At 46.9% G+C, this 22,872-nt stretch overlaps 1 protein-coding gene across 2 annotated transcripts in view; it reads left to right on the plus strand.

Annotated features, from left to right (window-relative positions):
* Positions 1–349: 349 nt before the first annotated feature.
* SKAP1 (src kinase associated phosphoprotein 1) overlaps positions 350–22,872 on the plus strand; it is a 125,331-nt gene continuing 102,808 nt past the window's right edge. For both annotated transcript variants that reach the window (XM_031600781.2, XM_031600782.2), the window contains exons 1-3: positions 350–499; positions 6,448–6,553; positions 15,275–15,300. In XM_031600781.2, the coding sequence (XP_031456641.2) occupies positions 466–499; positions 6,448–6,553; positions 15,275–15,300 (166 nt within the window). In that variant the 5' untranslated portion in view covers positions 350–465. The remainder of the gene's footprint in view (positions 500–6,447; positions 6,554–15,274; positions 15,301–22,872) is intronic.

The following is a 22,872-nucleotide window of genomic DNA, read 5'->3' on the forward strand; positions in this document are numbered from 1 at the left end:
CTCTGTTCGGAACAGACCCAACCCCCATCTCCTGTTGTGCTGGGGGGCGGCACGGGGGGGGTTAAAGCAATGGCCGCACAGCTCTGGGTCTGCTGTGCCAGCAGGTGCGTTGAATTGTGCGCTAATGAAGGAGATGCTCGCCTAACTGCCACCTGATTAAAATGCTAATGCAGGGAGCTCGCTATCAGCTGTGTTGTTGCTGGAGTGGGGGGGAGGGTTGGACTTTTTGCAGTTAGTTGGGTAGAGCTCGACCTGTGAGGAGCATGGATGGAGGAGCTCAGCACTTTGGCTGCATCTTGTGAGGCTGAAAGGGGAGGAGGAGGCGTTTGAGCAGAGTTCTGCGGTTCCTTCCACCTTCTTTGGGGTGTCCCCACCCCCTCTGCTTCCTTTCTCGTTCTGTCCCTGCAGCTGAGGGACCAGAGCAGTAGCATCAGTTTTGACTGGTGGAAAGGAGGTGGCAGGGCCATGATCCCAGAGGACATTCAGAGACTCCTTGAAGGTAACCACCAATCCCTCCTTGCTGCTTTCCTGCTTAACAGCAAATCCCCTGCAGTCGTTGCAGGGAAAGAGTCTGGAAAGTCTTTAGCATCTCATTGTGCTGATGTAGAGAGGGGAATGGGAGTTCTACGGGAGTTACTTTTCCTCTACAGCTGATGGATGGCTTTGTGGTCCTCAGGTTGTGTGTGTGCCTTTCGTGTCACTAATCCTGATGAGAGAAGCATAGGGGATGTGGCTGCCCATCCTGGTGCTCTCAGTGTTGTCAGAATGCCAGGAGTTGGCAGGTGGGTCTGTGCCTGTTTTAGGAGAGGGGCAGCTCTCTGGTGGTTCCAGAAGCTGTGTTTATAGAGGAGGAGAGCGTGTGTAAGGTTGTGGGGTGTTTTCTGGTGTGATGTCCCCACCACGTGCCTTCCGTTAAAGCACTGTGTGGGCTTTGTTGGGGAGTGTCACTGGGTGAGCCAAAGGGGCAGGCACACAGGGTAGAGTAAACTTGTGTGCTGCAGTGAGATTTTCACCCCCCCCAGGCTTTTGCTGCAGCTGTGGCAGTGGTACCTCCTGGATCTGGATGCTGTGCAGTGCTGTGTGCATCCTTAGGGATGTGCAGAGCAAGCTGGTTGTGGCGAGGGTACAGGAAAGCTCCAACCCTGCTCAGAGTGGAGCATAGACTGAGAAAGCAGCGTCAGCTTCAAGCTTTGCTTCTGCTTGCTGAAGTGAAGGTGACCTCCTGAGGCCTCACATCCAAGGGAAGAAGCTGTGATGGCTGACAGCATCACTTTCCTGTAGGCGTGAGATGGAGCTTCTGGGCAGTTCTGCAGGTTTTCCTGATTTCTCTGTAAACCTGAACAGTTGGACAGACTTCTTCCCACTCAAGCAATAGGTCAGCGCTGCAGAAACTGGGTTTACCTCATCTTCCAACTGTGCTTTGAAACCATGAATGTATTCTGCACAGGCGTGAAAATAACTGCTTGCTGTTTCTTTCTGGGGCAAATTTATGCAAACAGGGGAACCTATACTCAGGGTTGGTGTTTTTTTTTCTCTAGCATTGCCTTGCCTTTTGCAGTCACCTCTGCCCGCATGCTGGTTTCCCCCTGCTCTACTGACTCTCTTTGACCTCCTTATACATAAAGCCTGAGCAGCAGCACTGCAGGCTGAAGCAGCAGCCTCAGCCTGTTGCTGCATGTGTGCACGTTGCTGGCACATCCTGCTGCTGGAGGTGCAGGCGGGGTGGTGGGAAGGAGCTGTCTGCATTCTGCTGCTCGGTGCTCTGAGCTGTTATGTTTAAGCCTGACCTGCTCTGCCTCGAGGTTTCGTGACCTTTGATTTCCTGTTGCTCATCTCCTGACAGCACCAGCCCCTGTCATATCATAGAATGGCCTGGGTTGAAAAGAACCTCAACGCTCATTCGGTTCCAACCCCCTGCTATGTGCAGGGTCACCAACCAGCAGCCCAGGCTGCCCAGAGCCACATCCATGTCTGCAGTGATGGGGGCATCCACGACCTCCTTGGGCAACCTCTTCCAGAGCCTCACCACCCTCTGTATCAAAAACTTTCTCCTAATATCCAACCTAAACCTCCCTATCTCAGTTTAAAACCATTCCTCCTTGTCCTGTCACTCGTAAACAGCCGTTGCCCCTCTTGTCTAAATGCTCCCTTCAAGCATTGGAAGGTCACAGTGAGGTCTCCCTGAAGTCACCCCAACTCTGAGTTCCTTCCAGTCCCAGCAATCAGAGCACGCAGCCTCTCAGCCCATCAAAGCTCCCTCCCAAATGCGTTGTGTCTTCCCCCAGATGTAGGTGTGAATTCTCCCCTCTGCTTTTTAATCGTGGGGGCTTTGGTGAAGTTCACCCTCTCCCGTTTTTGATGTGCGGCGCTTTTATTGTTCGCTGCTGACGCTTCTGTAAACAACTCATTTCTGCACCTGCCACCTTCCTTTAACTTAGATTATTTTCTTGTTAGCTGACTGTTTTTAATTGAAGGCTTCAGATCTCCTTCTAAAGCACAGCCTTTGTTTGCTGACAAGTAGAGCAGGCTATGAATGGAGATTAATTGCGTGTCACATACCTCTGTATCAAACTTGCTGTGTCTTAACAATCTGTACAGTCTCGAGGCCTTCCAGGGGCTGAGAAGGTTTCTTGCTATGCAGGAACCAAAGGAGCTTAAGCTCATCAGGTTTTCCAACTGCATTACAATAAGAATTCTTGTATTTAAAGTAAAAATTACAACGAAAAGAGCCAATGCATACGGGCCATAATGTCTGCTTCCTTTTATTAAGCTTTGTTCCATAGTGCAGGGCTGTAGGTAAGGTGCCCAAAAGGCCAGTAAGTAGCCAATGGCTAGCTCCCAACAGCCCTGCTGTTATCACAGAAGACACCTCTGAGGTTGCAGTGGTTGAAAGCTGACACGCCATGGCTATCTTGCCTACATTGCAATGCTGCAGTGCTTCTGAATGCTGATTGCCTTATGTTTATGAATAGATGTGGTTGCAGCAGTTTTATTACTCGGTTCCACGTCACGAATAAGCAGCTCGAGTTGTCATTAATTGCACGAGGTTTCAGTTCTGGCTCAATCTAAGGGAAGCTCTCTTTGTTTTGCACAGATTTCTTCTGAAGGCTGAAACAGGGGTTCTTAAAAATGTGGTGTATCTCTGACAAATCCAAGGTTTCTGCTTTGCTTTATAGAAGCTAAAGGCAGCCTGACTGTATTTTTCCTTTGCCCTGCCCAACCTCTTCATCCCAGAGGGGGGTCTGAAGGGCCCTTCTCTTGCAGAGTTTGGGCAGCAGAGAGGACAGAAGAGATGCTGCCCCATGAGACTGCATCTGCAAAGCATAGCAGAACCAGGAGCTGCTGCCTTCAAGGTAAGCAGCCTTAGTGCTGCTTCAAAAATAAGCAAGTGCTGTGTTCTGTGGGGGTTGTTGGGTTCCAGGCAGTGCTGGTGCAGCATTCTGACCCCCAGCTGTCTTGGTTAGCATCCTGGAAACATTAATGCAATCTCACGGATGCTCGAGGTGTCTGCACTTTGTGTTGATAGGATGGCAAACTGCAGGAGGTTCTGTGTGAAGCAGCAAGCAGCGATGGAGCAGAGCAGCTAGCTCAGCATTGGCTTCCATCACTTCGGTGTTGTGGTTCTGAGGGACCTGAATTGGCTTTCTGATGGCAGATGAGTAGAAAAGAGCAACAAGTGTTGGGGTGTGGGCATGGGAGCGACGTACAGGGCCTCTAAATACCTTTCAGCTCTGCTCATTGAGTGATGATTAAGTCAGAGATTTAGTGCTGCCATTAAAAGGTTATTTACTCACCGGACTCGGGGGGCTGTGACATAATTCTTACAGTGCTGTGCACTGCGTGTGGGATTAAAGTGAATGACTGCAATTGCCTCTAGAAACTCTCCTGAAGCACTTGATGAAATCTCAACTGTTTTATTTTTTTTTTTTTCCCCTCTCTTACCTTTGGTAGCTGCAGGAAATGAAAGGGAGAGTCCTGTAAACTTTGGGAGTGGATCACAGAGAGCAATCTATAAACATCAAGAATATAACGTTACTGACAAGCAGTAAAACTAACATTGGGGTGATTTACTCCGGAGCTGCTTACATATTGCTCTTCCTGATCCACTTGGAGAGTTTATGGTTAGGCTTTCTTTTTCATTTCCTGGTGCTATAAACATCGTGGCTGGCTCTGAAAGGGCTCTGCCTGCTTTGCAGGAGGGACCACAGCTCTGCTATAACTTATCCAGCAGCTGATCTGTGCTGACATGGCAGCAAGTAAATACCATATTGCAGCTGATGGCATGCTCGTGGAGCTGATTTCTGCTTTAAAAGGGCAGAAGAACAGCTGATGTTGGCCCAGTTTGTGGTTCTCATTTGTTCTTGCTGCAGCCTGCAAGCGTTTCTCTCGCTGACTGATCTCTACAGTGCTGTCTTAAAGCAGATTTGTACATAATAAACTGTCCCCTCAGCCTCCATCTCTTCTTACAGTGAGCTTCTCAGAGCAAGGCATGTTCTTTGTGCCTAGATATGTGTACCTGGTTATTTCTTATGTTATTTGTAAGCAGTGCAAGTTTAGCACTGTTTGCTTTGTCGTAAGTCGGTGCTGTATCTTGGAGGGGGAATTAAAACAGTGTGGAGATGTGCTGAAAATGAAACTTAACAGAAGCAAAAGATCCAGCAGAGCCTCAGTGGGATACCAAGCAGGGTCAGGGTGTTCTGACCTGATGCCTCCGTGCTCCTGGAGCTGCTGGAACTGCTGCTGGATGTAGGTGTGGGTTTAGGGCAGCACTGTGAATTTGTGTTCCTGCCCATCAGCAGAGATGTGCCAACTATGTGCTGCCATCAGGGGGGATGCGTTAGGGCACTCCGATGTCCTCAGTGCTCTCTTTGTGCTTCAGGCTCTGTTTCTTGGCCACAGGTGGTGGCTGTAGTGTGGGGCTGCAGACAATGAGGCACCGTGGTTCAGCTCTGCTTCCCATGTGTTGAGAGCATCAATGTTAGGAGAGAGCTGGCAGTGACCTGAGGAGTCTGAATTTGGCTAAAATATGCTTTTCAGCGAGTGCTCCAATGGAAAGTGGTGCTTTCAGCTGAACAATTCCAGAAATGAGAGCAGAGGGGTTGCAGAAAGCAATACCATGATCTGGCTTTGCTCCTCCTTCCCCAGGCTGCAGTGCTCAGCGCTGCGTCTCTCCGCTCCTCTTCATCACAGCAAAGACAAAGTGGGAAGGGAGCTCTATTTGTGGGGATGCACATCTGCCCCACTCCCTGAGCACACAGCTTGCTCCGTCCTTGCTTCTGTCCTTCATTTCATAGAGATGTTTCTCTTTTTTTTTTTTTCCCTCCAGCTCTCAGCCTTTCTTATGTTTGTCACGGGCAGGTGATGAAAATAAGAGCTCACAGCTTTAGCAGGGGAAGATATTCGTTTCTCCTGTGGCACTTTGGTCATCTGTGCTTGCAGGTAGAGGAACTGTTTTGTTAAGGAGCTGTAAAGGTTCCTGGGGCGTGCTGAGCAGCGCTGGCTGCTGTTCCGGCAGCTGAAGCATAAGGAGCTGCAAGTCTTGCAAGCAGGATATTAAACTGACATTAGTGTCACAGTATGGGGCATGAATTAAAGGTTGGAGAGGGCTGTGGGTGTACAGCACCACAGCTTTGAAGCCAATGTTTTCTAGAGGAAACCAGCAGTAAAGCTGCCAGAGTACAGGGATGACGATGCTTTCATTTACAGAGCAGGTGTGGTTGGAAATGTTCTGTTTTTCCAAGAGGCTTCTGTAAGGAGTAGAAATATTCATGGAAATAGAACTTAATCTACCTGCAGTCTCTTTGTTTTTCAGTTCAGGTTAGATTTCTACGTGTAGCTGTGCTTTCCAAGTGAGAGAGTACCATGTTTACTTCTGTTGAGCTGTTCTGTTGGGCAAGCACAGTGTATCTGAGCATTAGCAGCACAGTGGTGTGATATATCTGTATGTGGGTGAGAGCACAACAACCTGGTGTTCAATGCCTGCTCCTTAGGAAGGTTATCCTAGTGAAAACCACAAGCTGGGATTTTCTTTAAGTGTCGGGCATCCACTGTATTAGAAGTGTTTTGGATACTTCTCTGAATGGCAGCCCTTAAGCCTTTCATAGCAGCAGATTTTTAGGGTTTGGGGAAGCAGAGGGGTATATGGGGTGTGTGTTGGGTGCTGCACGCAACAGTGTAAGGCAGTGGTTAATGAGTGAAGAAAATGCATGTGGCAGAGAGTGGTGTTCAAGCAAAGCTTCTGACCTGAGCTCTGTTATTGCTGGGTGTCAGCAGGGGACAGACCCACTGGAAGCTGTGAATGCAGTGTCTTGTGGTGGGCTGACAGTCTGTCTTCCTCAAATCTGCACCAGGGCTTTCTGATCCCTGAGATGCTGATACTGTTCTCAGCTGAGGATGGGTACCATCAGCTGCCCATCAGCTTTGACTTCTTTCTTTCCCTTTACTCAGATGCTGAGTGCTTCCTGGTGGATGGACTGCAGAATGAAAACTTGAGCCCTAAAGCAAGGGAGCAGAGGAACACGATTCTCTTTGGCTTCCAGCAAGCCAAAGCCAGGTACGTGTTGTCTATGTCTGTGTGTTCTAATGAACTGCCATAACTTGGGTACTGCATGCTGTATTCAGGAAAGAGGATAACTGGCCCATGCTTTGAGAGGTAATGGGCATTTAGGAGTTGGTATAATTGAGAGTGTGCTGTGTCCTTCTATTTTCCTCAGCTGGTTATATTTGGTTGTCTGCAGAGTTATCATTGCCTGCCTTTGGAATCTGTGGTTTCTTAAAGCAGCAAATGTGATTTGGGCAGCATCTGTACAGCTCTTTGCATATGAATCTGATGCTCTTTTTCCTTCACCGTGGTGCTGTTGAGGATTTTGTGTATGGAGGGGGAAAATCCATTTCTTGATGCTGAGATACGTGGCTAAATCAATACAGTGAGCAAAGGCTCACACTGCTGGCTTGCTGCTGAAAGTATCCATTCCATGTGTGGCTCCTGAGCCCAAATGTGCATTGCACATGCTCTGACACAGTAAAAAGGAGAGAAGATGACTTCCTAAGTTAAATCTCTGAACTGTGCTCCAAAATCTGCTGACCTCAGCCTTGGTCAAGTCTTGAATGAGAATGGGAGCTGAGTCATTTGGATTTGAGAGCAAAGCAGACAAAGGTTGAACTGTGGTGGTAGGGGAAAATCAAGGAACATAAAACAGAAAACATGTTGCTGGAGGCTTAAAAGCAACTCGGAGCCTCAGCTGCATTATATTTCTGGCTGGAAATGTGATGTATAGCTTGCTGTTAGTGCTCTAGTTAAAAGATATGAGTTGTGTCATTTGAAGTTAAGACCTGACAATAAAACTCGGGGTGGCTGACTGATGGAAGCATCCCGTTTAAATAAAACTGCTGTCAAGTCCCTGAGATGCAGAGAATTTTATCCTTTGGAAGGGCACAGCCAGATCCTATTCCCTGCAGTCCCACTGAAGAACTTTGCAAGATGCCCTGCTGTATCTTAATCGATCTTTCCTGCTGGCTAATTATGCATCAGTTTTACTCAGCAACACGGGACTGTGTAATTATCAGCCTGGGTTGTCCTGAATAATTGAAACAAACGGGATGCAGAAGATGGAAGCCTTTGGAAATGGGGCTGTGGTGTATCTAAGGGAGAAGAGGGGTCTTGTAGTGCTGGGGAGAAACATTTTGGTGTGGGTGCAGAGAGCTGGTGTGGCTTCTGAGACGTTGCCAGGTTGTGACCTTGGATGGAAAGAGTGAAGTAAGCAGGACTATGAACCTGAAGTATTCAGACGTTAAGGCAAGCTTTTATTTATTCCCAACGGTCTTGAGAGCATAGAACCTTAGAAATGATACATCTTTGTATGATCCAACCCTAGATCTGTTTTGAATGAGTATTAAAACCAGTATCGTGGAACCTGATAAGTGTGTGAAGTCCTTGGCAAACTTACTGATCCACCTTTGCCTCCAGAAGGAGCTGCCATCTTCTGTGCTGATAGGGCTGCGAATGGCACTTGAGCAGTGGGGGGAGGATGCTGCTATGGCCACCCCAGGGGACCTCTGGTTTCATGGAGATCCTGTGCAGCTCTGGTGATTCCTTAGAGAAGGAGCAGCCTTTGGAGTCAGAATCATAGAATGGCTTGTGTTGGAAGGGACCCCAAGGGCCATCGAGTTCCGAACCCCCACTACAAGCAGGATTACCAACCACTAGATCAAGTATTTGATCAGATTGCCCAGGGCCCCATCCAACCTGACCTTAAACTAAAGAAGGGGAGACTTAGATGTCAGGAGGAAGATTTTTTACTGAGAGTGGTGAGGTGATGGAACAGGTTGCCCAGAGATGCTGTGGATGCTCCATCCTTGGAGGTGTTTAAAACCATTCCCCCTTATTCTACAGCTGTCTACCCTTGTAAAGAGAGTCCTGGGGCAAACACTGGGCTCTGCATCATGGGATTAGCCTTTGCTTTTATTTCTTTATCAGCTTAAGAAAATACAGTTTGGCGTAAATCTTCCAAAAGCATCATCCCAATGAACAGGAGGTGTGGGGAAGCAGCCTTGGCATCAGGAGGGGATGTGATGCACGAATCCTTCCTGGATGTTCAGGTCAAGATATGAGCCCCATCTCCACTGCTTATTGAAACAGATTGCCAGGAAGCGTGGAGGGGAAAGTGAGACCCATAGCAAAGAGCACAGGGCACTGCTGATTTCCTCCTTGTGTTTTATTGCTCGGTGGCATTCGGAAATGGTGAGAAGAGCAGCATACAAATGCTCTTCTTCTGCCCTGAGCCATTAACGCAATGATTTGTGGTGGGAGATGACTGTAATGATGACTCTCTTTTTATCTGAAAAGCTCTGAGAGAGCCCTGCTCCTGGTGGGGAGCACAGGTCTGTCCCTTTGGGGCTTCCTGTGGCTTCGTGGCTGCTGCTCAGGAAATCAGCAGCAGTCATGCTCAGGAAGGGCTGCATAACGCAGTGTAGGGTTTCATTGTTTGGGTTCATCATGGACATAAGTAAACTGAACTACCAGGGAGAGACGCACGGTCTCTGAAAGGGAAGAGCTTCATCTCAGCTGATTATCCCAAGCTTCTTTCATAAGTGTTCCTGTAACTTCAGGTCTTTGTATGGCAGCTCTCCCTATGGCCTCATAACAGCCCCCCACCAGGATGTCTTACAACCATGATGGCTGTAATAGGAACAAGTGCTGGGGCTCTGTCTCCACGTGCTACCTGGGAGGATATATTGCTCCCCTCTCGCCAGGAGAAGTGCGGTAGGTAGGGGCTGGATTGTATTTGCAGGTTATGTATGGTTTTTTTTGAGGCACTCAATGGTATTTCTGCTCGAGGAGCTGCGTTGGAGGCGCTGCTGCAGTGCTTGTGGGAAAGCTTGTCACCATGCAGCTGAGTTATGAGTCCCTGTGCTGTTTTACTTTCAGAAACCATTTGGTTATTTAAAACATGCTGTTGTGTTGGAGGAAAACAAAACAAAACAGGAAAAAAAACCATGATGTTTTTCTTTGGTTTCCCCCCCTCTTTGCAAACTTGGACCTTATTCCACTTTCTGATCTCGTATGCAAAACCTGGTAATATATACATCTTTTTTTTCCCCCCCTAATTTCTTTTTTATATTAATAATCTCTTCTACTTTTGTTGCTTTCCCCAACTGCATCCATCAGATGAGCCATAGGGTGCAGCTGAAGGCATGGTCCCCAACAGGACAGTGACAGCAGCATCAATGCCTTGACCAAAGGCTGAGGATGCTGCTCTGGTGCTGCATGGAAAAATGAAGTGTGATGGGTAGAACTTGCTTAAAAAAAAAAAAAAGCAGCTTTGGTTTGAGGGAGGGCAGGGGGAGGTGATGTGCCAGGGTGGAGTTGCACTCATCTTCCAGAAACCCCAGAGCTTGTCAGTTGCTTCTGTTTTAGTTCGGTTGGTACTGAGGGTTTGTTTCAAGCTGTTCCTTGGGAAGATTGCTGCTGTTCCTTATGTCTTAGCAGAGGCAGCTGCAGAGGGAGCAGCAGATGTCCAACACCTGGAATGAATCTGATACATGGCTCTGCTCAGGAACACAGACCTGTTTTTGTCCTTTGGCAAGAGCAGCAAGCAAAAAAAAGATGTCATCTTGCTGTTAAATGACCTCACCTCAGCATTTAGACACTTTCAGAGCAGTTAAGATGGCAGGGGGTGAGATGGGGAGAATGGGATTTAGTTATGAACACGGAGATAAATAGTACCTCCATCTCTGTAGAGTCAGGGAGCTGTTTAAACTCCCTCTTGGAAGGCAAGTTTGCACTGATGGATACAAATTCTACTTTTTTTTTCCCTTGTAGTGATGCTAAAAGGAGAATCCCAAGTTGGGAGGGACCCATAAGGATCATTAAGTCCAAGTCCTGGCTCCTGCAAGGCAGACCTGTCCTATACCAAAGCAAAGATGAAAAGGGCTTAATTAATGCTGTTTTTCATATATACCCACTAGGAAATCCAGAGCAGGCCCTGAAAGCTCTACCTGCAGTATGTGCGTGGTCACAAGTGGAAGCGTAAAGATTAAAAACCCAACGTGGGTTGACCACCTCTGGTGTGGGGATCCTGGGGTTGTGCTGCAAACCTCAGCAAGCCATGGCAGCGTGTGGCTGGTGTGTGCTGTTGCATCACTGAGCTGCTGGTTTTACTGGTTTACAAGTGCAGCTGAACTGTTGCTGCTTCACACGGATCCTGGGGTTGAGCTTGATGCTGCAGTATTGCATTAGACATCAGATGCTGCTATGGGGCTGTCAGTGGTTCACAAATGGAAGTGCATCCAAAACTTTGGGGTGTTGTAGTAATCTTGAGCGTATTAACTGCCATCTATTGCTTCAATTTCAACTCTGTTCTAGATGTTTGGAGGTTTAAATGAAAGAAAATGTGATTCGGAGGTAATTTTTGTTTCATTAGTGTGAATTCACAGTCTGTAGCTCATTATGCTGAATTATGTGAGATATCAAGATGAAAATGTGACCTTATGGGCAGGTAATTGAGCTCAGCACATGAACATTGGGGCTGGTCTGTGGTCCCACCACATTGTCCTTCATTAGGCCAAGTGCAGTGTGAGCAGAGAGGCATTCCTTCTGTTACCAACACTCCAATGGAATACTGGCTTCTTATAAAGGTCTGGTGGAGTTTTAGTTAAGATGCTCTGAATTTATTCTGTAATTTCAGTAGGAGATTTTTTTTTTTCCCCCTCCTTCCTTTGGAGGGAGATGAGGAAGGAATTCTTTGCATTCAGGGGTACAAATTCAATTCAGCTGTTATCACATTCTACCTGCTTTTATACCTGGGGTGGATGCAGCCCCTCACTCTGCCAGTAATGCAGTTTGGTGCCGTTTGGCTTTGGCTCCTTTCAGTAATTCCCATCATTTCCCATCCCAGCTGATAAAATTACCCCTTATTTCACCATCCATTTCCTGGTGAATGCATTGTTAATCTGAAACCCGAGGACTGTAAATGATTGAAATTGTGTAACCAGAGTCTCTGCCTAGCTGCTGCTGCTGCTTCTGGAGCATTTAGCTAGGGAAATGCATTTGAACTGGTTTGTAACAGGCTCTGCTAATGGTGAGCTCCCCAATCCTCTTTTCTCTTTTTCCTGTGCTTGAAATCTGTGCAGCATTGATTTTTTTTCATTTTTTTTCTTGCAAACATTTAAAAAGCAGTGAGTGTTGTGCACCAAACAAATTAGACTGCCTTGGTATATCTAATATAACAGCTGTGGTGATATTAGTGTTCTTAATTGGACAAGAAAATGCCGGAAATTTGATTGAAACCTGACTTCATTGCATGGTTCCTGCTGAAATGGAGTCTGAGAGGAAAGTGGGGTTTAGGCTCTATAGATGTTACAGCTGCAAAGAGACCATTTTATATCCATCAAGTTTGACCCCTGGCGTAATACAGACCGTAAGATCTCAGAAAACCATTTTGCTTCCAGCCCCAAATGGATCTGCTTTGAATCCATCAGCACTGGGATGTGGCAAAGGGGTGCAAATTATCGGCCAGCTCACCCTGTGGGATGAAGGCTGGGTGTCGTTTTGTGCCTTCATTGCATTTCTGTGCCACTGGTTGGTGACTTTCCTGCCTGGATTTTGGCTCCTGCAGGGAGCAGTCCCAGCTCAGTCGATCCTGGCAGCATCTCAATCTCCAGGCAAATGGGTTTTGGGTGCAAGAGCTCAGCACAGCACGTGCTGCTCTGCTGAAGGTGAAGCCTTCCTCCCATTCTGTGGGAGGCAGCAGGAGGTGCTGCTCCTTTTGGATCCCAGAGCTGGGAAATATTAGTTCTGGCTGGAGGCAGGAACTGCATTGGGTTCTCATTGGGAAGGAGGGCGTTCTGGCAAACTCTGTGACTCAGTTTCCCTTTCCAATGTGACAAAACCCACTTTCTTTTCCTCGTGTCCCTTTGAGGTCCGTTTATCCAAGTTTGATTGGGGCCCATTGGAGGCAGCTGCTCTGAGATTGATGAATTAGAGCTGGGATGTGCATGTTTTTCAGGAGCAAAGCACATAAACCCTTCCAGACAAGTGACACTTGCTCATATTTGCTTGGTAACCTCAAAGGCTGCACGATCACGAGGAACGTTTCGTGTTTCCAATGGAACCAATCTGTGGCTTCTTCCTGTCTGGCCCCAAAATATGCTTCGATGAGGTGAGAGAGGTGGGTGGTTCACTGCAAACTATGTGGAGGAAATGCTTATAGGATGGCTTTTGTTAAATTCCTGGCAGCACAGCGCTCATTCTTTGGCTTTGTGATGGAAATTGGATATCTTGGGGCTGGCTCTATGTATCACATCAAAATTCTCCATGGATTCCTTTTGAGTTGGTTTTGCTGAAGGTAGTTAATCATATGGCAGGAGGCCATATGATATTCCTCTCCACGTATTCCTTCCCTCTCCACTTCTTTAAGGTCTGGACTAGCTCAGACCTTAGTATTTTCTATGCTATTTCCTATGCTTTGAGTGCTGCCCTTCTTAAGGGATTCCTCTTGTAGCTGCTGGATGGATGCGTTGCTACTTGAAGAAAGGGAGTGGGAAGAAAACACAGCAAAGCTCATCCTAACCCCCAGTGCAACCTCAAATATGCACCAAGGATTTGGGGGAAAAGAATGTATTTAAGTAACTTCAGTGAACAAACTGGAAATGCTGTGCCATCCTCAGTGGGTGCCCTGCAGGTCTTGGTGTGGCAGGTGAAGGAATTCAATCCTTCTTCTATCTTCCATAAGAACATCTTCTCCCGCTCCCAATTGAATCTTAAAACCCTTTCATTCTCTGCTTCAGCCTTTCCAGAGTGAAAATGATCAAAGCAGGAGATGAAAGACTCATCCTGATCTGGTGAGATAAGAATTTTGACTGTTTCCTTATGCCTCGGTAAAATAAATAACCAAAAGCAATGCATCTTTTTGGTATTTTTTTTTTTTTGTCCCCTCCCTTTGATTTGATCAGAGTGAAACTAACGTGGGCTTGCTGGTCTGGTAGGAAATGGAACTCAATTTTACATTTTTTTAAACCATTTTACTGTATTAAAAATGACAGAGGTTAGAAACAAAGCTCTTATACTTTTATTGAACTGGAATGAGAAGTGACAGAAAATCATTTTGGTCCTAGTGCAGTAAATGTTATCACTAAAACATGTTCAGGGGAGATTAGGACAGTCTCTCAAGCACAGGAGACAAAAGTTCACCAAACAAGAAGTGATTTCTCTGTCCTTGTCTTGGGATCAGTGTCTGCTCAGGAGATGAGAATATTCCAGCATTGGTGGCTGCTGGGTTTGGGGATGGATGGGGTTGGGGTGCAGAGGAAGGATGAGGATTTTGGGGCTCTGTGTGTTGTAAAGCAGGGAAATAAAGGCATGCTCTGACCTTAGGCACGTTCTGGATGGAAAGAGCTGCCATAGGGGGTGCATAGGAAAGAGCTGATATTAATAGGGGACTGCTGCCAAGAGCACCCAAGGACCAAAGGATGTATCTGCAGCCCTTTCTGGCCACTGGTGTGGCTCCTTCCAATGTATTTAGCTGTTATTTATCACCATAGGAGCCCATTCTCCCAGAAAAATCCCTTGGCTGCACGTGTTTTCTTTTCCTTTCTGTCCAAAGAAAACGAGACAAATAAATATTATGCCCTTAATCAGAATTCTGTTGTTGTTTTCTAATTAATCTGTGTCAGTAGCTTGAATGTTTGTATTAAATCATTTTCTTCATGAAAGCTTTTAATGAGTAAACAAATTGATTGGATTTTTACAGACTGGATTCTTGCCACTGATGCCTATAGACCAACCCTTTGTTATGCATTTTTGCCTATGAATGGATCACTTTGTGACTTCTCCCAACTCCTTGATCTGTTTCCAAACTGTGTCTATGCTCTTTCCATATTAAAATGATTCATGCTATAGCCAAAGGTGTTCTCAAAAGTGTTGTGAGAGAGAAATCATGGTGGATTTCTTTCTTTCCACCGTGGCCATCCCTATGGGGGGGGGGATGTGTGCATCCAGCCCTCTGAACTCGAAATGCTGTGTGTGAGCTCCTTGCTGGGCAGGAGATGCTGCTGCACATCACTCAGGGCTTTTAGATGCTATTGCAGGAGAGAAATGGAAGCGTGGATTGGTGACATGCATCCCATGAGGTTTCATATTCGTGGCTCTGCAGGGAAGTTTTTGCAATTCTGGACCAGTGATCTTCCTATGCTCCTAAATGAGGATGGTACCTCTGCTAGATGGAGGTGCCAAAGAGCAGAGAGCTGGGATGGGAGGAGGGGGGAAGAAAATAAGGAAGAAGACCCAGAGATGCAAAGGCTGATCAGGGCATCTCAGTGTGTTCAAGTGTGGTGTTGAGTTCCTGGTGTGACCTGCTCTCAGAAGAGCTGCAGGACAGATTGCATCCCTGCAAGCAGCTCTTTGCACTTGAGGCTGTGAAGGGAATGGCCATGTAAACCTTCTTGCTTTGAGAAAGAGACCTGCAATAAGAGGAAGAAGTTGAGAGCCTTTGAAGCTCTTGCAAAGGAGGGGATCTGGTTAGCAAAAGTGGTTCCTTAGGTAGCAGAGGGTCCTGGTCCTGGGGCCAGCAAGCATCAGTAGGACTTGTTTTCTCTGTTTTCTCTAGATGTTTCTTGCACAAAATACATTTAGACCATTCACTGGATTCCTGGCAGTGTGTCTGGTATAATTCTCCCATCTGTCACTTATTCATCAGGCTGGAAAAAGAAGTCATTGCAAAAATTATATATGCTTATGCTTGTCTCTTTCATTTATTTATGTGTTTTTGTCTTGCAGGTACCACTTGGAGTTTCTGCCCCGAGGTGAGTACAAGCTGGTGGGAAGGAGGGGGGATGATTCTCAATGTTAGGAGGTTGGGGAGCAGGGGATGGCTGGTTGTGTGCTGGTTTCTATGCAGAGTTGACGAGAAGAGCTTCAAATGAACTTGTGGCTGTGTGAAGGGCAGTTCTTAGGGATGGAGAGGTGCAAGGCTGTGATAAGGGCTATGGCAGGAGCCTGAGCTGGTGGTCATCTTGGGTAGAAGTCAGTTTTTCTTTTCAAGAGTGAGTAAATAGATGGGGCTTCGAGTGATGGATCCAATGAAAGTTGCCCTGCCTGTGGTGTTGGGTTATGGTCACTTCCAACCAAACCGCTCTATGGGATAATACAAATATTCTATGGAATAATACAAAAAAAATGTGTGGTGCTGACATAAATATCTTGGATAAGCCCAGGAAATGTTCCTGCTCAACTCCTGTCTCCAGAACAGACTTGAGGTTCAGAAAGGACAGCATATTCCTGTGGCCACTGACTTGGAGGCAAACACTTCAGGGTATCGTTCAGCATGCTGCTTCCAATCTTATTGCTCCTCTGTTAACCTGAACTTGATGTTGAGTCGATCTCCATCATCTGTGCAGACAAACAGCCAGGCTGTAAATTCCTCAGGACCGTGACCATCCCTCGTTATGTCTGTTAACAAGCAGGGAGATCCTGCTCACCACTTTGATCTCCATTTCTGCAGTTATGTGGGTGATGATTTAGGCTTTGCAGGGTGCCTGCACATCAGTGATGCTTCTGCACATCCAGGGCAGCTGATGGTTATGTATTTCCTCAGGGCTGACCTGAAGCTCGTTTGACTTCATATGGGATTGGTGTAGCTGAGCTCTGATTCCCAATTTGGGACAATAGGGTACAAATAGGACAATAGGGTACAGGCTATGGCAAATGCATTTGGTTTGGTGGGTTCACTGCAAGCAATGACTGCAGTAGGTGAGCACAAACATGGATTTGCCAGTGCTCAAATGAGGTGGGAGCTGGGGCTGTAATAATAAAAAAAAACCCCACGAGCATTCTGAATCAGCTAATCCTTCATTTACTCCAGGAATAAATTCCACTATGTTACCTCCTTGATCAGGGCCCACTTCCAGCACATCCTGCCTGTCTGGCAGCACAGAAATGTCAGAAATGCAGCAGCGCTGCAATTCCCCTTAGAACAGTGTTATCACATTTTAATATGAGCCTCAGTGCAGCCTCGGTGCTTCTAATTGCTTTCAAACCATTGTTTTCGTGCGTTCGGTTGATGAACCCAGCATCTGGCATCATTTGAGAAAGTACAACAGACAGCTGTGCTCAAAATTAAAACCAAAAAAAAAAGTGAGAAAGGATTAGAACACATAAAAGGGCTCAAAATTAGTTGTTTTTTGTTCTTTCGATTTTGAAAGTTCGTACAATTCAGAGGGTGGAGGAGGGATGTGCTTTTGTTCAGTTTGAAATATCACTTTTTCTTTTATGGAGTTGGAAATCTAAATGTTGGGGAAGATTGGTTGGTAGAACTGCAGAGTTGGTTTGTAAATGAAGCGTGCAGCTCGTGGTGGGGCTGCATGGAGTTATTGCAATGAGCAGTTGGGTCTTGAGGTGCGTAGCAAACTGAACTCATCTCGCTGCCATTTTGGAGATCCAAGGCTATCCTGAGGAAATGAACTAAAAAATACAGCAAAATGTGAGCTGGGACATTGCCTTGGCTCCAGGGAATGATGCTGTGGGAGAAGGGGAGAGGTGGTGATGGGACCTGGTGTGTGCTGGGTGGGGAAGAACTGCAGAATGAGCGTGGGGTTGTGCCTTCTTTGTCATCTGTTTGGCCTTTTAAAAGATCTCATATGGACGTATGGGTAAGAGGATTGCATGAGTTTTCTGTCTAGCTGCAAATTAAATAACAGGTTGATTGGTGGGGGGGGGGAAGAGGGGAAGGAAAGACTTAGAAGGTTTGGCATGCTCTTACTAGATGCTCAAAACCAAAACCTCAATGGTTGCAGCTTTTCCACCACGTTGGGTTTTGGTATTGGCCAGAATTAATAGAATCACACTCAATATCTCCCAGCAAGCAGAAAAAAGGGCAGCACTGTTGAGGATGGGTTGGGTAGAGCAGTCCAGTTTCAGAAGGATAGAGCTGAACGGAGTGCAGTGCACCCAGGGATGCTGTTGGCTGCAGTGTGGAGGTGCAAGATATTGGTGCCTTGTTCCTTTGGTGAACAGAGCACAAGAGTGATTCGTTTCCTTTTGGAGGAGGGTCGACTGCATTTGTGAAGCATTTTGTGCCCTTTATGTATTTTGTGCATGCACAGCCCTGCTGTCTTGCAGCAACTTTCTCTTTGTGGAATGAGAACCAAAGGAAGTTGGCCAAGAAAATCCCACCCAGGGCCTGGATCTGTTCTACCCCTCCCTCAGGTTGCTTTTCTGTGCTTCTCAACTCAGTATTGAGTGCAGGGGAAACGTTTTGCATCAGCTTTGAGAAGGAAAGGAGCGGTGTGAGGGAGCAGCACCAGGCCATTCTGGGGTACTGCAATGCATTGGGATTCGTGGAGGGAGGGGGGAAACTGCAGGCAAGAGGAGATGGTTCATTGGGGAGAGGTGGGGAGCACTGCAGAAAGAAGGGTTAGGAAAGGGGAGATGGGTTTGTGGCTAAATAAGAGAGGTCTGAAGTGGGGCTGAAGTTTGGCTTTGCTGGAATGGAGCTCAGCATTGAATTGCTGCTGTTGTGCTTCAGCTGTTCTGTTACTGAAACCAACAGCATCCACTGTTTGATGAGCACAGAGGGAGAATATGGCCACTGGTAGAGGTGAATTAGTTGAAATCATGGGTGTCTGTACAGCATTTGGAGATCTTTAGGAGCAAAAGCTCCTCTGATGCTCTGTATGAAGGCACAGGCTGCTGGAGATGGAGGAAATGTGGCTCTGCCTTCCCAGGGCTGATAAAGAACTTGTTTCCATTGCATTTATGGTAACACTTTCACTTTTTCAGTCAAAAAATGCATTAATTCCAAGCGGTTTTAAAACATCTGAGCTTCTGCGGAGGTCATTTCTGAATAGAAATGATCATTGAAGTGTTCACAAATAGTCAAAACAGAGAGAAGAGGTATTATTGCTCCCATTTCTTAAGCTGAGGAAAATTGAGGCTCCAAACGTGTTCCCAAGGCATTAGAGTATCCACATCCAGGAGTTGGGTGCAGCTCTCCTGATTTGATTCTCCCTCCTCTGAGACCTTCAGCTTCAAAGCTTCTCCTCCCTGAAGCAGGGAGGAATCAATAGAAACGTACAGCATGGAGGGTGGGGATGAGGGATGCGCTGGGATAAAACGAGCCTTAAAAATCAAGAGCCTTCACGTTTTGCCAAAGGCTTAAGGAAATATGGAGAGCCTTAGGTCCCTTCTCTTATGGTATATAGTATTTAGATGGAGCATGTATTGTTTTTACCTCTGGCCTTGCTTGCTTTGGCTCAGATGCACAGTGCTCCATGGGTCGCTAGCTGTTAAAGGTGCTGGATGCCATAGCAGAGCATGAGATACGCACAGCTGAGGCACGCATGCAGCTTCCTTTCATTAACTAGCATTGTACCACGGCTGTAAGTATCAGATTTATGAAGCAGCTTTCCTCTATGCAACCTCAGATCTATTGAATCAAACTGGATGGGAGACGGAACCGCTGCTCCCTGCTATTGCATACTTGGTTCGTGTAGTTATGACAAGTACAAGTAGCAAATCATTAAAGCAGCAAAAACACCATCTTTACAGTAAAGATCCCCTTTGAAGCTGAGGCGGAGTGTTCCTGAATTAATGGAGTGCACGGTGATTTTCTTAAGTTTTATTTATAAAAAAGCCTCTTTGCATCCATGCCAAGAGTCTCCGGCTCAGTGGTAAGCAGGGTTCACGCACAGAAACCCTCTCTAGATTGATGATGTGTTGGAAAAGGCAAGGGGAAAAAATAGCAAATTGACAATATTTGTACCATATTGTTAAAATATCCATCCTGTCGCCATGCGTGGAATTCCCCTGCTTTATAAACACGAGTGCCAGCTCCGATCCTTGAGATGTCATAACACGGAGAGACAAAAAGAAAACACAAAACTTTGGGTTAGAATGCCTTCTGAAGTCCAGGATGTGTTTGGGTGGTGTGTGGGACAGAGTTAATTAATGGAAAATAGAATATACACAAAGGCACATGTTCTTTAAGTTAAAAAAGAAAAGCTTTAACATCAACACTTCTGACAGCTCCCTTTGTCAGCACTGGGCTTTGCTTCCTGCAGCTCCAAGCGTGCAGTTCTCCCCTCTCTGTGCATTATATGGGCAAGCTAGTCCATGAAGGAGTGTTTCTAGCATCCAGATCTCTCATTTCATAGTTCTATAGACTCTGAGCAGCTGCACGGTGTTGCTTTTATATGGGCTTATCAATGATGCTGTTGCCTTATGCACAGGTCTTGGAGGTGAGCAATGATTCTAGGAGCAAACCTGGGCTCTGTGGAGGCGTGTGGGTGCTCCTATTGATGTCCATGGGTAGATAAACCAAGAGAGGTGTAACTCTGGTACCTCTGCTTTGTGTGTCAAGTGCTCAAAATGGATGCCAAGCCCAAAACAAACACATCACCTGATTGAACAATGAGGTTTACCAGCTTCACTCAGCTGCCAAATGAAGAACTTGTGGAATTTATAATAGGGTTGGGAAGCCAGGTTGCAGCCACCAGAGGTTTGATTGGGTTATTCAGCATTCAAATTCAAAACTTGCAAGCCTTGAGAATTGGGTGAATGAAGACAACTTCCATGCTGTTTTTTTTAAGCCAGTCCATTGGTTTGAGGCTTTCTGCAGGCTTTAGGAAAGTTTCTGGGTTTGGATTCCTATGCACTACTTAGAAAGCTCTGTTCTGTGAATCAAGAAGCAAATGCCCATAGGCTTCTGAGAGCAGCCTGAGCTGTAACACATTGGGGCAGAGCTCACATCAGTGCCCTGCCCTCCATGGAGAACTTCAGAGCATCCTGGGCTCCAAAGAACAAAGCAATGCACCTTAAAGCTACAAATGGCAGTGAAGATGCTGCATATACAAACAATGGTTTGGGGGAGCCCTGGCAAGTTAATAACTTCTATTGCTCTCACTTTGCTTGGTTAATAAAATACTCCTTGTATTTTGCCCTACCTTGTGGGTGAGGTACCTTTTTGCTCCACCAAATAAAGGGTAAAGGATGTAGGTTCTCAGGTTTGAGATGGATGGGAGCCCTTAGGATGAGGAATGCTTCTGAGCTGTGCCTTTGATGGGTGCCTGAGCCTTTGATTGCTGGGAGTGGGGCTGGAGCACAGCTCTGAGTTCCCCCTTCTCAGCCTGTCCAAATCCAGAGTTTTAAGGCACTTTCCCCTCCCCACTGTGACTTCAATGCTGCTTTGCTTTGTAGAGCAGTAATTCTGCCCTTTAGTAAGACTCCATCCTGAAGCACAACTGTAAAATCACCCTCTGCCCTATCCCAAATGCCTGATGAGCATCTCCTCCACTCCCTGGAGTGCCCATCACCCCGCCGTGTGCTCCCAGCTCTTCTCTTTGCACTCTCTGTTCATGCTTCTTTTTTCTCAACAGCGAAAATTGCTGCAGATACGGGCAAGACAGCCTCCTTGTGTCTTGTCATTGGAATATGTTTGCTAAACTCCAGCTCCCTCGTGGGTTTATTCTACTTCTTCCCCTTTTGCTTAGAAAGGTTTTGGCTTCAAACATGGGCTGAGCCTCCTGAAGCAATGCAACAGGCATTGCTCAGAGCTACTCCTCTCTGCTCCCATTGGTGCAGACACCTTTTTAGATACCAAAATGTGTTTGTAGAACTGCCTTGTGAGATACTGCAGTGCACAAATACAGGGCCCAGCTTCTCAGCTGCTGTTTTGCTGCGTCCTTAGCAGAGCTGCTAATTTGGGAGATGAACTGAACTGCAGATTTGTGATCTTCCTGTTCCTCAGCGTCCCCTGTATTCTTTAAATGAAGGCTTTGCCCCTTCAAACAGCCTCACGAGCACTGATTTATTAGTGGCCAGAAGTTGTAGGTAGCTTTTGGCTGGTTTTGCTCGCACTGGATGGGCTTTGTATTTCACTGGTGTGTTACCAAGTCATAAAAGAAAGGATAAATCTTGTTTACTTGTTTACATCCCGTGGGAATCTGCTGCTGCTCCGGGTTTCAGGCTTGTTCCTAACCAGGCTGAGATGTGCTGTGCTTCCCCTGTCAGCAGCTGTTCTGTGTAGCTGCTGCCCACTTAAGAGGCGGAATATACAGAGCCTGTACTGAAAGGGTGCCAAGGGCTGCAAGAGAGGAGCTGGAGGGAGGAAGTCAGAGGGGGGAGGAAGAGAGCAAATGCACACTGAGAAAAGGAGGGGAAGAGAAAAGCAGGGAGCTCAGCTGAAGAGCGACACGAGGGGCTGGCTGGGATACAGAAAGTGAGGAGTAATGGCAAAGTTGCAGCGTGAGCTCAGCAGCTTTTGTGTCTCCCTGGGTTTTGGGGAGTTATGTGGGCCTCTGAGTTTAGCACAAACTTAGTTTCATAAGCAAGAGCTTTGTGCTGTCACGGGGCAGCCCTGCTGAAGTGTTCTTCTAGGCAAGGTTTGCAAGCTGCTGGCTTCTCAAACATCAAGGTGGTGTTTTGGGTATGAGAGTAGGTGTTTTTTGGTGGGAGAGCTTTGGTTTGGAGTATTTGCACGTGAATCATCATATCTTGAAGCTCCTCTGCTACGTAACAAGGAGAGAAAACTGTTTAACCCAATGATCCCTGAGCTTTCCAACCTTCTTCAGTCTTATTCTCTCAGAGCTGACTAACAAAACTTACACGGTTTTCGACACGATAAAAACCTCAGGCCCTTTGTATGGCTTTGACAGGAACAGGTTTTGCTCCCCAGCTACAAACCTGCCGTTTTTCTCCCTTTAAGGACCTTACAGCTGCACGGCCCCGATCTTTCGGCCGGCTTCGCTCCCCCCCGCGTTGCGGAGCGGCGGCCCCGCGCGATGCTGCGCGCTGCAGCCCCCCCTGCTGGCCGCGCCGCGTTACTGCAGGCCGAGCCGCCCTGCGGCGCTGCGGGGAGGAATCCGTGCGAGAGCGCTTCGACTTCCTCGTCGTTTTTGCCCATAAGTGGCAGTTTTAGTGGCCCATTAATTTGTTTTACTGCGTGCAATTAGTAAAAAGTGGATCTCGAGTGCGCGAAATTAGTCTTGGGTTGGATTGGCGTGTCAGCTGGCCAAGACCCGTTTGGGTCAACGTTTGGAAAACAAGGATAAATGAGCTCCTCCTGATTGAGAGGAGGTCCCACGCTTTGCTTTTGACCCTATTGCAGCGAAGCAAACCTGTCGTGCTCACAGAACGCAGCATAAACAAAGAGGAGTTATTTTCTGCACATAGTTCCCCCCAATCCCATCCCCTCCTCCCCCAGAAAACATTTATTAAGTGAGATAAACACTTCAAGATCTATAGATAAGGATTCTTTTTTGTGGTTTGTGAAGAGTGCTGCTGTTGTTGGTATGGTTGGGGAGGGGAGGAAGGCCACGTGTGCACACTCAGATGTGTGCAATGTTACTAAAAGGAACTTAGGATCTGAGTGCAGAAACTCT

The sequence above is a fragment of the Phasianus colchicus genome, chromosome 26 (genome assembly GCF_987193195.1).
Source record: "Phasianus colchicus chromosome 26, bPhaCol1.hap1.1, whole genome shotgun sequence".
NCBI lineage: Eukaryota > Metazoa > Chordata > Aves > Galliformes > Phasianidae > Phasianus > Phasianus colchicus.